This window comes from Pseudophryne corroboree, chromosome 5 (genome assembly GCF_028390025.1).
Source record: "Pseudophryne corroboree isolate aPseCor3 chromosome 5, aPseCor3.hap2, whole genome shotgun sequence".
NCBI lineage: Eukaryota > Metazoa > Chordata > Amphibia > Anura > Myobatrachidae > Pseudophryne > Pseudophryne corroboree.
Window position 1 is genome coordinate 501,509,351 of NC_086448.1, and position 14,164 is coordinate 501,523,514.

General features: G+C 45.8%; 1 protein-coding gene across 3 annotated transcripts in view; it reads right to left on the reverse strand.

Moving 5' to 3' along the window:
• The window catches only part of LOC134927913 (serpin B5-like), a 201,677-nt gene that overhangs the window by 12,324 nt on the left and 175,189 nt on the right, over nt 1-14,164 (reverse strand). For all 3 annotated transcript variants that reach the window (XM_063923028.1, XM_063923029.1, XM_063923030.1), the window contains exon 6: nt 167-334. In XM_063923028.1, coding sequence (XP_063779098.1) covers nt 167-334 — 168 coding nt within the window. The remainder of the gene's footprint in view (nt 1-166; nt 335-14,164) is intronic.

Genomic DNA, 14,164 nt, shown 5'->3' on the forward strand with positions numbered 1-14,164 from the left:
CCGAAAGCTGTTGAGATCCCGGCGTCAGCATTCTGGCTGCCTGGATCTTGACAGCCGCCATCTTAACCGCATCCCCCTTCTCCAGCCTTTTTGCCAAAGTTTACCAAAAACATTTTATTGATTTTGTGCACAATTGGTAACTGATCATAATGAGCATTAATGTTACCTTTTCTAGTCCAGCGGAGTCATCTTCCGTGTTTTTTGACATCAAAATGAGCATACTGATGTGTTTGCCTGCAAATGGGATATCCAAGATCACCAGGTTAAGTTCCTTTATGGATCTTATGCTGAGTCGTGCCTCCAGCTGCATCATTTGTATAGGCTTAGTTTCAGTCTAAATGAAAGAATTAAAATCATAAACATATTTGCATATGAGAAGGTACAAGAAATGATTGTGTAACACCAAGTATGTACACAACTTGTGCGCATGCATAGTGTATCAATTTGGCCCTTACATGGGTCTTTACACCGCACAAATGCACTTACTGTACATGCTACTCTTGACACAGGCCTTTAGTCTAGCATTGGGGGTCATTCCGAGTTGATCGCTCGTTGCTGATTTTCGCAACGGAGCGATTAAGGCTAAAATGCGCATGCTTACAAAGGAAAAGGGGGGGATGGGAAAACTACTGCACTAGTACCGTATTCTAAATTAAACAATGAAGAAACCCCAACTTACAATTCATAACAATTCCTTGTCTTGTGTATCAACTGGGGGTGCTGCCACACATATATTGTTGCCAATATATATAGATAGGTTTTGGAACAAGGAAGAAAAGATTGGTCTTAGGTGGCGCACTAATACAAATGATTTTAAATGTAAAATATAACTTTAATTTCATATACTTAAAAAGCCTGTAACTGTGAAATATTAAAATGAATTAAAGGACAAGTGAAAGACAAAGTGCAACCTGTGATTATTAAAAAACCACACACTACACACACTATGCTGTGCAATGTCTCTATATAAAATACTTCAATTATTGTGTACAATGACCTCGATTATGAATATGCGTGCTTGTCAGAGAAACAAAAGTTCCACCTAAGTGTACCACAATTTTGTCAATCAATTTAATATGATATGGGCTCCTTTAGTGTACTGTAACATGTATGTTATTAGACGTTAGATCTGATAGGGTAGACCGAATAAACTCAATATGTCCCAATTAGCTCCTTGCCTGTCAAAATTGTGACTACATCATCCGATGTTCCCACAATATTCGCTATACCACTATCCTTCTTGATACTAATTGATCTCTTTATATTAACACATAATGCTGTATCACCACTGATGAGCATCAATCAAATTTGTACTGACAATTATATAAAAGTACAATGTTGGTCAGCATTTCCAGACTCTGCTGTCAGTGCTGTCCCATATGGTGCATTGTACTGTATTGTAGAGTGCTGTTCTTGTAATTTCCTTCTACAAATAACTATTGGCAGCTTGCCCAATCGTATAGATAATCTGGGGACAGAACTATTGTACCTGGCTAGCGTTCTCAGTCTCTGCTGTCAACGCTGCCTCATGCAATGCAATTGTACTGGTATAGCACGCAATACGTAACTTTCAGTGCCCTCTTGTTAGTTGCTGTTGGCAAATTGCCTATTCAAACAGCGTGAATGTAATAAAAATTCCTCATGTGGCTAGCGTTCTCAATCTCGGTTGTCGACGCTGCCTAGTACAGCGCTATGTATCCATCTGGGCACAATAATTCTGGTTAAATCCCCTCTTGTTAATTACTGTTGGCAAGTAACCTGTTAATGCAACTTTATCTGGGAATACAGATCAAAAATTAATAAATTGTCAGTATTCTGCTCGATTTCTTATTAACAGTGAGAGTTGTCCTAGTAATTAGTAATGTGGGAGAGAAAAGGGTGTTTTAGTATCAGCGTGTTTTAGATCAGGATCAGGAGCTAATTAGGATATTCCATACACAAGAGATGCACTAGAAAATAATATTGTGAAATAAGCTTAAATAAGCTTTATGTGCTAAATACCCCTCCTGTATATCTATATGATTTCAATCATCATAGTTCACAGAATCCAGGCCAGCAGCTTACTGCAGTATTTGTCATGCAGGTTTATGTATACACTCTATCCCTAAGTGCAGGCCCGGCGCTACCCGCTCAGCGAAGGGATGCAGTGCAGGGAGGCGCTGGGACGGAGAGGCGCTCCCCCTGCTCTGCATTCCTTCCCTGCTGCGCCGTCCTGTCCCCACTGCTGCTGCTGCTGCTGCCAGTGCTGTGTCTGTCACTGTATGACAGGCACTGGCAGCGGGCACCTGCAGCATGAAAAGCTTCCTCCCTCCCTTCCCCTCCCCTCCCCTGTGACAGCGCCGAGTACGGGACACAAGGGGGCGGAGCTACACGGGGCGGAAGTGGGCGGAGCTACACGGACCAGGCTGCTGTACAGAGGGAGACTGGCTTAGGTAAGTGGAGGGTGAGAGAGAACTTGAAGTGTGTATGTGACGTGTGTGTATATGGTGGGTGTATATATGTGTGAATTGTGTGTGTGTGTGTGTGTGTGTGTGTGTGAGGTATGTCTGTGCGCGCGCTTTATGGACGCTACTACTGGGGGGGCATTACATGTAAGAACGCTACTACTACTGGGAGGGGCATTACATATAAGGACGCTATTACTACAGGGGTGCACTACGTATAAGGACGCTACTACTACTGGCGGGGCATTACGTATAAGGACGCTACTACTACTGTGGGGGGCATTACGTATAAGAACGCTACTACTACTGGGGGGCATTACGTATAAGGACGCTACTACTACTGTGGGGGGCATTCCGTATAAGAACGCTACTACTACTGGGGGGCATTACGTATAAGGACGCTACTACTACTGTGGGGGGCATTAAGTATAAGGACGCTATTACTACAGGGGTGCACTACGTATAAGGACGCTACTACTACTGGTGGGGCATTACGTATAAGGACGCTACTACTACTGTGGGGGGCATTACGTATAAGAACGCTACTACTACTGGGAGGGGCATTACATATAAGGACGCTATTACTACAGGGGTGCACTACGTATAAGGACGCTACTACTACTGGCGGGGCATTACGTATAAGGACGCTACTACTACTGTGGGGGGCATTACGTATAAGAACGCTACTACTATTGGGGGGCATTACGTATAAGGACGCTACTACTACTGGCGGGGCATTACGTATAAGGACGCTACTACTACTGTGGGGGGCATTACGTATAAGAACGCTACTACTACTGGGGGGCATTACGTATAAGGACGCTACTACTACTGTGGGGGGCATTCCGTATAAGAACGCTACTACTACTGGGGGGCATTACGTATAAGGACGCTACTACTACTGTGGGGGGCATTAAGTATAAGGACGCTATTACTACAGGGGTGCACTACGTATAAGGACGCTACTACTACTGGTGGGGCATTACGTATAAGGACGCTACTACTACTGTGGGGGGCATTACGTATAAGAACGCTACTACTACTGGGAGGGGCATTACATATAAGGACGCTATTACTACAGGGGTGCACTACGTATAAGGACGCTACTACTACTGGCGGGGCATTACGTATAAGGACGCTACTACTACTGTGGGGGGCATTACGTATAAGAACGCTACTACTATTGGGGGGCATTACGTATAAGGACGCTACTACTACTGTGGGGGGCATTACGTATAAGAACGCTACTACTACTGGGAGGGGCATTACATATAAGGACGCTATTACTACAGGGGTGCACTACGTATAAGGACGCTACTACTACTGGCGGGGCATTACGTATAAGGACGCTACTACTACTGTGGGGGGCATTACGTATAAGAACGCTACTACTATTGGGGGGCATTACGTATAAGGACGCTACTACTACTGTGGGGGGCATTACGTATAAGAACGCTACTACTACTGGGAGGGGCATTACATATAAGGACGCTATTACTACAGGGGTGCACTACGTATAAGGACGCTACTACTACTGGGGGTGCACTACGTATAAGGACGCTACTACTACTGTGGGGGGCATTACGTATAAGAACGCTACTACTACTGGGAGGGGCATTACATATAAGGACGCTATTACTACAGGGGTGCACTACGTATAAGGACGCTACTACTACTGGCGGGGCATTACGTATAAGGACGCTACTACTACTGTGGGGGGCATTACGTATAAGGACGCTACTACTACTGGCGGGGCATTACGTATAAGGACGCTACTACTACTGTGGGGGGCATTACGTATAAGAACGCTACTACTACTGGGAGGGGCATTACATATAAGGACGCTATTACTACAGGGGTGCACTACGTATAAGGACGCTACTACTACTGGCGGGGCATTACGTATAAGGACGCTACTACTACTGTGGGGGACATTACGTATAAGAACGCTACTACTACTGGGGGCATTACGTATAAGGACGCTACTACTACTGTGGGGGGCATTACGTATAAGAACGCTACTACTACTGGGGGGCATTACGTATAAGGACGCTACTACTGTGGGGGGCATTACGTATAAGGACGCTACTACTACTGGGGGTGCACTACGTATAAGGACGCTACTACTACTGTGGGGGGCATTACGTATAAGGACGCTACTACTACTGGGGGCATTACGTATAAGAACGCTACTAGTACTACTGGGGGTGCACTACGTATAAGGACGCTACTACTACTGGGTGGCATTTTGTATAAGGATGCTACTATTACTGGGGTGCATTACATATAAGGACGCTACTACTACGGGTGGGGCATTACGTATAAGATTAATAAGATTGTACTACATTGTGGCGTAATTTTAAATGGGGGTACTACTGTGTGGCCATGCCCCTTACTTGTGAGACCACAACCCTTTTCACCGGCGCGCGCTAAAGGAATATTGGAGGGCGCAAATTTATAGTTTGCAGGGGGGCGCCGAACACCCTAGCACCGGCCCTGCCTAAGTGTATCAGAGGATGTTGTGACAGGCTTTAATTATGCACAATATATTTCACAGCTTTTAGTCTGCGGTTGCAGGCTGATACACTGGGATTTCAGACTTTTACATATTATCAGGCTGTGCTATATATACACACTTTATCCCTAAATGTATCAGAGAGTGCTATAACAAACTTTAATTATATACAATGTGTTTCACAGCTTTAAATCTGCAGATGCAGGCTGATACACTGGGATTTCAGACTGTTACATATTATCAGGCTGTGTTATATATACACACTTTATCCCTAAATGTATCAGAGAATGTTGTAACAAGCTTTAATTATATACAATGTGTTTCACAGTTTTTAATCTGCAGCTGCAATCTGATACACTGGGATTTCAAGCTGTTACATATTATCAGCCTGTCAGTATTGCACAGTCCTACATATGCAAATGAATATGCAGTGTGTTAAAGTTCTCTGCTGCTGCGTGATAGCTTAATGGCCCTTAATCGTAACAGGCTGTGCTATATATACACACTTTATCCCTAAATGTATCAGAGAGTATGGATGGATAGTATACTTGACGACACAGAGGTAGGTAGAGCAGTGGCCTACTGTACCGTACTGCTATATACCTACCTCTGTGTCGTCAAGTATACTATCCATCCATACCTGTGGTGCATTTAAGTTTTGCGCAGTATATATATAGTAGGAGGACAGTGCATAATTTTGCTGACCACCAGTATATAATATATAGCAGTATGGTACAGTAGGCCACTGCTCTACCTACCTCTGTGTCGTCAAGTATACTATCCATCCATACCTGTGGTGCATTTAAGTTTTTCCAAACAAAAAAAAACACTCTTAGTGCAGCGCCTAACGATAGTATAGATAAAATAATAAACTGCTGAGACACTGCGCTTGCCTTGACCACTATGTGAAGAATGGAGAGAGTAGACTAAAACAACAAGAGAGGCTGCGCTGTGTGTCAGTAGTTAAGTACAAAAAGAGCAAACGTGTACTATAAAGGTATTAAATTTATTAAAAATGACATGTGGTTAATAAAACAAACTTAAAATAAAAGCACACCTGTATCTGTCTCAAAGGTATATGGAGTAGTGATAACTGGTATATGGTATATGGCAATAAAGGTCCAATATAAAGTTCAGAAAAAAGAAACTCAATGCGGTGCAGTCCCAGAGAAATGGTTACCTCGTATATGTCACCCGGCAGATGGTGATGTGTGTGTATAGTACCTCTCCGATTGGGCTGGTATAAATTTCGGCCGAGCGTCCCCGGCCAAAACAATCCTGCTTTGCCCAAATTGTTGCACAGCGGAGGGACGATATCTAGTAGACAGCCTGTCAGTAGTCACTCGTCGCGGTGAGGAGATGGTATAAGCTTGCGGCTGGATGGAAGCAAAGTCCGGTAATGCTCACCAGTTGCAGTGGTGAGATGGACGGCAGCCTGTACGGTGACGAGCCGGTAATAGGCTGAAATTGGAAACCAAGGAGGGTTTGCACGGCAGTGTAACACCTTGGACCAGGTGTGCTAGTTTGGAGGCGGAGTCCTGACGCGTTTCGTCACGATCACGTGACTTTTTTTTTTAAAAAGTCACGTGATCGTGACGAAACGCGTCAGGACTCCGCCTCCAAACTAGCACACCTGGTCCAAGGTGTTACACTGCCGTGCAAACCCTCCTTGGTTTCCAATTTCAGCCTATTACCGGCTCGTCACCGTACAGGCTGCCGTCCATCTCACCACTGCAACTGGTGAGCATTACCGGACTTTGCTTCCATCCAGCCGCAAGCTTATACCATCTCCTCACCGCGACGAGTGACTACTGACAGGCTGTCTACTAGATATCGTCCCTCCGCTGTGCAACAATTTGGGCAAGCAGGATTGTTTTGGCCGGGGACGCTCGGCCGAAATTTATACCAGCCCAATCGGAGAGGTACTATACACACACATCACCATCTGCCGGGTGACATATACGAGGTAACCATTTCTCTGGGACTGCACCGCATTGAGTTTCTTTTTTCTGAACTTTATATTGGACCTTTATTGCCATATACCATATACCAGTTATCACTACTCCATATACCTTTGAGACAGATACAGGTGTGCTTTTATTTTAAGTTTGTTTTATTAACCACATGTCATTTTTAATAAATTTAATACCTTTATAGTACACGTTTGCTCTTTTTGTACTTAACTACTGACACACAGCGCAGCCTCTCTTGTTGTTTCATTTAAGTTTTTGTGCGCAGTATATATATAGTTGTAGGACAGTGCATAATTTTGCTGACCATTAGTATATAATATATAGCAGCACAGTACAGTAGGCCACTGCTCTACCTACCTCTGTGTCGTCAAGTATACTATCCCATCCATACCTGTGGTGCATTTAAGTTTTGCGCAGTATATATAGTAGTAGGCCATTGCTATTGATATATTACTGGCATATAAATCCACACATTAAAAAATGGAGAACAAAAATGTGGAGGGTAAAATAGGGAAAGATCAAGATCCACTTCCACCTCGTGCTGAAGCTGCTGCCACTAGTCATGGCCGAGACGATGAAATGCCATTAACGTCGTCTGCCAAGGCCGATGCCTAATGTCATAGTAGAGAGCATGTAAAATCCAAAAAAATAAAGCTCAGTAAAATGACCCAAAAATCTAAATCAAAATCGTCTAAGGAGAAGCGTAAACTTGCCAATGTGCCATTTACGACACGGAGTGGCAAGGAACGGCTGAGGGCCTGGCCTATGTTCATGGCTAGTGGTTCAGCTTCACATGAGGATGGAAGCACTCATCCTCCTGCTAGAAAACTTAAAAGAGTTAAGATGGCAAAAGCACAGCAAAGAACTGTGCGTTCTTCTAAATCACAAATCCCCAAGGAGAGTCCAATTGTGTCGGTTGCGATGCCTGACCTTCCCAACACTGGACGGGAAGAGGTGGCGCCTTCCACCATTTGCACGCCCCCTGCAAGTGCTGGAAGGAGCACCCGCAGTCCAGTTCCTGATAGTCAAACAGAAGATGTCACTGTTGAAGTACACCAGGATGAGGATATGGGTGTTGCTGGCGCTGGGGAGGAAATTGACAAGGAGGATTCTGATGGTGAGGTAACATAGTAACATAGTAACATAGTATCTGAGGTTGAAAAAAGACAATTGTCCATCGAGTTCAACCTATTTGTGGTCTCCTATGCATGATGATTTGACTAAAATTTCTGACTGATGCTGCTGTCAGCCGTTGTATTTTATCCCTATTTATAGTAACCATAATGCATGACTATGCACCATACCCCTGGATATCCTTATCCATTAGGAATTTATCTAACCCATTCTTAAAGGTGTTGACAGATTCCGCCATTACAACTCCCTCGGGCAGGGAATTCCAAACACGTATTGTCCTTACCGTGAAAAAGCCTTTACGCCGTATTGTGCGGAATCTCCTCTCCTCTAACCTGAGCGAGTGTCCACGAGTCCTCTGTGTTGATCTAACCAAAAACAGGTCCCGCGCAAGCTCTTTGTATTGTCCCCTTATATATTTGTAGATGTTGATCATATCCCCTCTTAATCTCCGCTTTTCCAATGTAAACATGCCTAGTCTTTCAAGCCTTTCCTTGTATTCCATCGTCTCCATGCCCTTAATTAGTTTGGTCGCCCTCCTCTGTACCTTTTCAAGCTCCAGGATATTCTTTTTGTAGTACGGTGCCCAGAATTGTACACAGTATTCAAGGTGTGGCCTCACTAGTGATTTATATAACGGGAGTATAATACTCTCGTCCCTAGCATCAATACCCCGTTTTATGCATGCTAATATCTTATTAGCCTTCTTTGCTGCAGTCCTACTTTGGGTACTACAGCTTAGCTTGCTATCTATGAGGACACCCAAGTCCTTTTCCAGTACAGAATCCCCTAATTTTACCCCATTTAGTAGGTAGGTGTAATTTTTGTTCTTGTTACCACAGTGCATTACCTTACACTTGTCTGTGTTGAAGCGCATTCTCCATTTGGCTGCCCATGCTTCTAATTTAACTAAGTCGTTCTGAAGAGACTCGGCATCCTCCTCTGTATTTATAGCCTTACACAATTTGGTATCATCTGCAAAAATTGACACCATGCTATCTAGACCTTCTGTTAGGTCGTTAATGAAAATATTGAACAATAGCGGTCCTAATACTGAGCCTTGCGGCACACCACTTAGCACTTCAGTCCAAGTTGAAAAAGACCCATTAACCACAACGCGCTGCTCCCTATTATCTAACCAGTTTTTGACCCAAGTGCATATTGTGCTTCCTAGGTGGTTTGTTTAAGTCAGGCACCCGGGGAGACACCTGTTGTCCGTGGGACGAATATGGCCATTGACATGCCTGGTCAAATTACAAAAAAAAATCACCTCTTCGGTGTGAAATTATTTCAACAGAAATGCGGACAACTGGTGTCAAGCCGTGTGTTGCCTTTGTCAAGCTGTAATAAGTAGGGGTAAGGACGTTAACCACCTAGGAACATCCTCCCTTATACGTCACCTGGAGCGCATTCATCAGAAGTAATTGAAAAGTTCAAAAACTTTGGGGGACAGCGGAAGCAGTCCACTGCCAACTAAACCCCTTCCTCTTGTAACCAAGCTCTTGCAAACCACACCACCAACACCCTCAGTGTCAATTTCCTCCTTAAACAGGAAAGCCAATAGTCCTGCAGCCCATGTCACTGTCAAGTCTGACGAGTCCTCTCCTGCCTGGGATTCCTCCGATGCATCCTTGAGTGTAACGCCTACTGCTGCTGGCGCTGCTGTTGTTGCTGCTGCTGGGAGTCGATCGTCATCCCAGAGGGGAAGTCGGAAGACCACTTGTACTACTTCCAGTAAGCAATTGACTGTACAACAGTCCTTTGCAAGGAAGATGAAATATCACAGCAGTCATCCTGCTGCAAAGCGGATAACTCAGGACTTGGCAGCCTGGGTTGTGAGAAACGTGGTTCCGGTATCCATCGTTAATTCACAGGGAACTAGAGAATTGATTGAGGTACTGTGTCCCCGGTACCAAATACCATCTAGGTTTCATTTCTCTAGGCAGGCGATACCGAAAATGTACACAGACGTCAGAAAAAGAGTCACCAGTGTCCTAAAAAATGCAGTTGTACCCAATGTCCACTTAACCACGGACATGTGGACAAGTGGAGCAGGGCAGACTCAGGACTATATGACTGTGACAGCCCACTGGGTAGATGTATTGCCTCCCGCAGCAAGAATAGCAGCGGCGGCACCAGTAGCAGCATCTCGCAAACGCCAACTCGTTCCTTGGCAGGCTACGATTTGTATCACCGCTTTCCATAAGAGGCACACAGCTGACAACCTCTTACGGAAACTGAGGAACATCATCGCAGATTGGCTTACCCCAATTGGACTCTCCTGGGGATTTGTGACATCGGACAACGCCACGAATATTGTGCGTGCATTACATGTGGGCAAATTCCAGCACGTCCCATGTTTTGCACATACATTGAATTTGGTGGTGCAGAATTAAAAAACGACAGGGGCGTGCAAGAGATGCTGTCGGTGGCCCGAAGAATTGCGGGCCACTTTCGGCATTCAGCCACCGCGTGCCGAAGACTGGAGCACCAGCAAACACTCCTGAACCTGCCCTGCCATCATCTGAAGCAAGAGGTGGTAACGAGGTGGAATTCAACCCTCTATATGCTTCAGAGGATGGAGGAGCAGCACAAGGCCATTCAAGCCTATACAGCTACCTACGATATAGGCAAAGGAGGGGGAATGCACCTGACTCAAACGCAGTGGAGAATGATTTCAACGTTGTGCAAGGTTCTGCAACCCTTTGAACTTGCCACACGTGAAGTCAGTTCAGACACTGCCAGCCAGAGTCAGGTCATTCCCCTCATCAGGCTTTTGCAGAAGAAGCTGGAGACATTGAAGGAGGAGCAAAAACAGAGCGATTCCGCTAGGCATGTGGGACTTGTGGATGGAGCCCTTAATTAGCTTAACCAGGATTCACGGGTAGTCAATCTGTTGAAATCAGAGCACTACATTTTGGCCACCGTGCTCGATCCTAGATTTAAAACCTACGTTGTATCTCTCTTTCCGGCAGACACAAGTCTGCAGAGGTTCAAAGACCTGCTGGTGAGAAAATTGTCAAGTCAAGCGGAACGTGACCCGTCAACAGCTCCTCCTTCACATTCTCCCGCAACTGGGGCTGCGAGGAAAAGGCTAAGAATTCCGAGCCCACCCGCTGGCGGTGATGCAGGGCAGTCTGGATCGAGTGCTGACATCTGGTCCGGACTGAAGGACCTGCCAACGATTACTGACATGTCGTCTACTGTCACTGCATATGATTCTCCCACCATTGAAAGAATGGTGGAGGATTATATGAGTGACCGCATCCAAGTGTTAGGGTCTCCTGCCCTGTGCTGCCACGTCGTCATGGCAACCGGGAGACAAGTGCTAGTGGAGTAACCTGAGCGCAGCTGATACTCCGGTTCGGGTCTTTTGCTGTGCAGTGGTTATAGGCTCTGTGCACGGCAGGGGATCCGGTGCTGGTTTTTGTGCTCACAGTCTGTGAGGTCTGAGTGGGGCGTGGACAGCACCTGCTTTATAAGGCCTCTTTTCAGGGTAAGCAGATGCTGCTGAATCTCTGTTGGTTAGTCAGTTCATGAAAGTTAGCCAGTACTGTGTAGCTTTGTATTTGTTTGTTGCTTACTGCAAATAGGCCTGGGGATTTGGTATTACACTCTGCCAATCCAGACCTAGCAGTAAGACTGGAGTCAGTCGTTTAGCTTGCTGGGGTTCTGTTATTACTCTGTGAACTTAGCAAGTTTGCGGCTGTATTCTAACACTTGCCTGTCTAATCCTGTCTCACTGTGCTAGGTGTCAGGGGTCAGTTTAGTGGCAGTAAGCTTAAACCTGTGCACTGCAAGTGAGAATCAGGATTGTGGAGGCTCTCCTTGTGTCTATCATTCCATCTCTGACCAAGGAGTTTACTGCCACACCCGTTGGTAACCCTTTAGGGTTTTGCTGTTGCCCTTAGCAACAGCATTTCGAGTTATCTACGTATTAAAACACAACATCTTGCTTTTTACATCTGAGCAGTTCTAATACAAGGGAGATACCCAGTTCCTTAGCCTCTGGGCTTCTCTGTTCACTGTGTGTGTATTTTGTTACCCTATCACCTTCTGTGTACGTTATGTCATATTCCCCAGTTTGTCTGTGAGTCCATTTGTTTTGCATAACAGTTCAAACACCAGTACATTCCTGCAGACACTGGAGTGCATAACAGTTCTGACACTAGTACTTTCCTGCAGGCACTGGTGTGCATAACATATTCAGCAGCCTAATACTCCTGTTGAAATTTTGTGGGAATATGGAGCATACCCCTCAAAATACGTTGCAACAGGTGGTCGATCAGGTGCAGGTCCTGACTCGGCAATTTAATGATTTGTCCATTAAAATGCACACCTCCCAGGCTGCTGGCGGAGCTCCCGCAGCAGCAGCACCTGCAGGGGTTAAGGAGCCGAAAGTAAATCTCCCGGATCGTTTTTCTGGAGATCGCTCGCAGTTCTTTTGTTTCAAGGAGAGCTGCAAGCTATACTTCCGGCTTAGGCCTCAGTCTTCTGGGTCGGAGATTCAGCGGGTGGGCATAGTGATTTCCTTGCTACAAGGAGACCCACAGGTCTGGGCATATGGGTTGCAGCCTGACTGTCCGTCGCTTAAAAGTGTTGATGCTTTTTTTACGGCACTGGGCATGTTGTATGATGACCCTGACAAGACGGCCTCAGCCGAGGCTCAGATTTCGATCCTTAAGCAAGGGCGAAGGCCAGTTGAGGTTTACTGTACGGAGTTTCGGAGGTTGGCCCATGATACCCAGTGGAATGACCCAGCCCTGAGACACCAGTACCGAAGAGGTCTTTCTAACCAGATAAAGGACCAACTGGTACAATATCCCTTGCCTGATAGCTTGGATCAGCTCATGCAGTTATCCATCCGGGTGGATAGACGGCTGAGAGAGCGTAGGCTTGAAAGGGAGACTGAGATTTCCTTCCTTCCCAAGGGAACCTCAGACTCTGAGGAATTTTCTGAGGAGCCTATGCAGATTGGGGCTACCCGCCTCTCCTCGCGTGAGAAGACGCGGAGGAGACAGCAGGGGTTGTGTTTGTACTGTGGGAATAAAGGTCATGTGGTAGTATCATGCCCAGAAAAGCCGGAAAACTTCAGGGCCTGAGGGTGATGGGAAATATCCTGTCAGGCCAGAAGTCAGAATTTCCCAAGAAGACTTTTATCATTCCGGTGACCTTGAAGATCCTCGGTCAAACTGTCAAGACTGAGGCCTTTGTGGACAGTGGGGCCGACGGGGTTTTTATGGACCGCCAATTCGCCCTAAAACACTCTGTTCCCTTAGTACCCTTGGCATCGGAAATTGAGATTTGTGGGTTAAACGGGGAACCATTATCCCAAGGTAAAATTACCTCTTGCACTAGCCAGATTTCTTTGTTTATTGGAGCCACACACTCTGAAAAATTGTCCTTTTATGTGACTGTCTGTACTTTTGCCCCATTGGTGTTGGGGTTACCCTGGTTAAGGGCCCACAATCCTCAATTTGACTGGGTCTCTGGGGAGATTCTTAGTTGGGGTACTGATTGTTTCAGGAGTTGCTTGAGCCTTCCAGTCAGGCTCTCGCAGCTAAGTTTGCCAGGATTGCCAGGGTGTTATGCAGATTTTGCGGACGTGTTCTCCAAAAAAGTTGCAGAGGTACTACCTCCCCATCGCCCCTATGACTGTGCCATTGATTTGTTGCCAAATGCTAAGCTTCCCAAGAGCAGGTTGTACTCCCTGTCACGTCCTGAGACTCAGGCTATGGCAGAGTACATTCAGGAGAACTTGGCTAAGGGATTTATCAGACCTTCACAGTCTCCAGTTGGGTCGGGGTTCTTCTTCGTGGGTAAAAAGGACGGTTCGTTGCGACCCTGCATCGACTTCAGGGAATTGAACCGTATCACGATTAAAAACTCATACCCACTGCCTCTCATTTCGGTCTTGTTTGACCAGCTTCGTACTGCCACCATTTTTTCTAAGATTGACCTACGCGGTGCGTACAATCTAATCCGAATAAGAGAGGGGGATGAATGGAAGACTGCCTTTAATACCCACTCAGGGCATTATGAATATTTGGTGATGCCTTTTGGGCTCTGTAATGCCCCGGCAGTCTTCCAGGATTTCATGA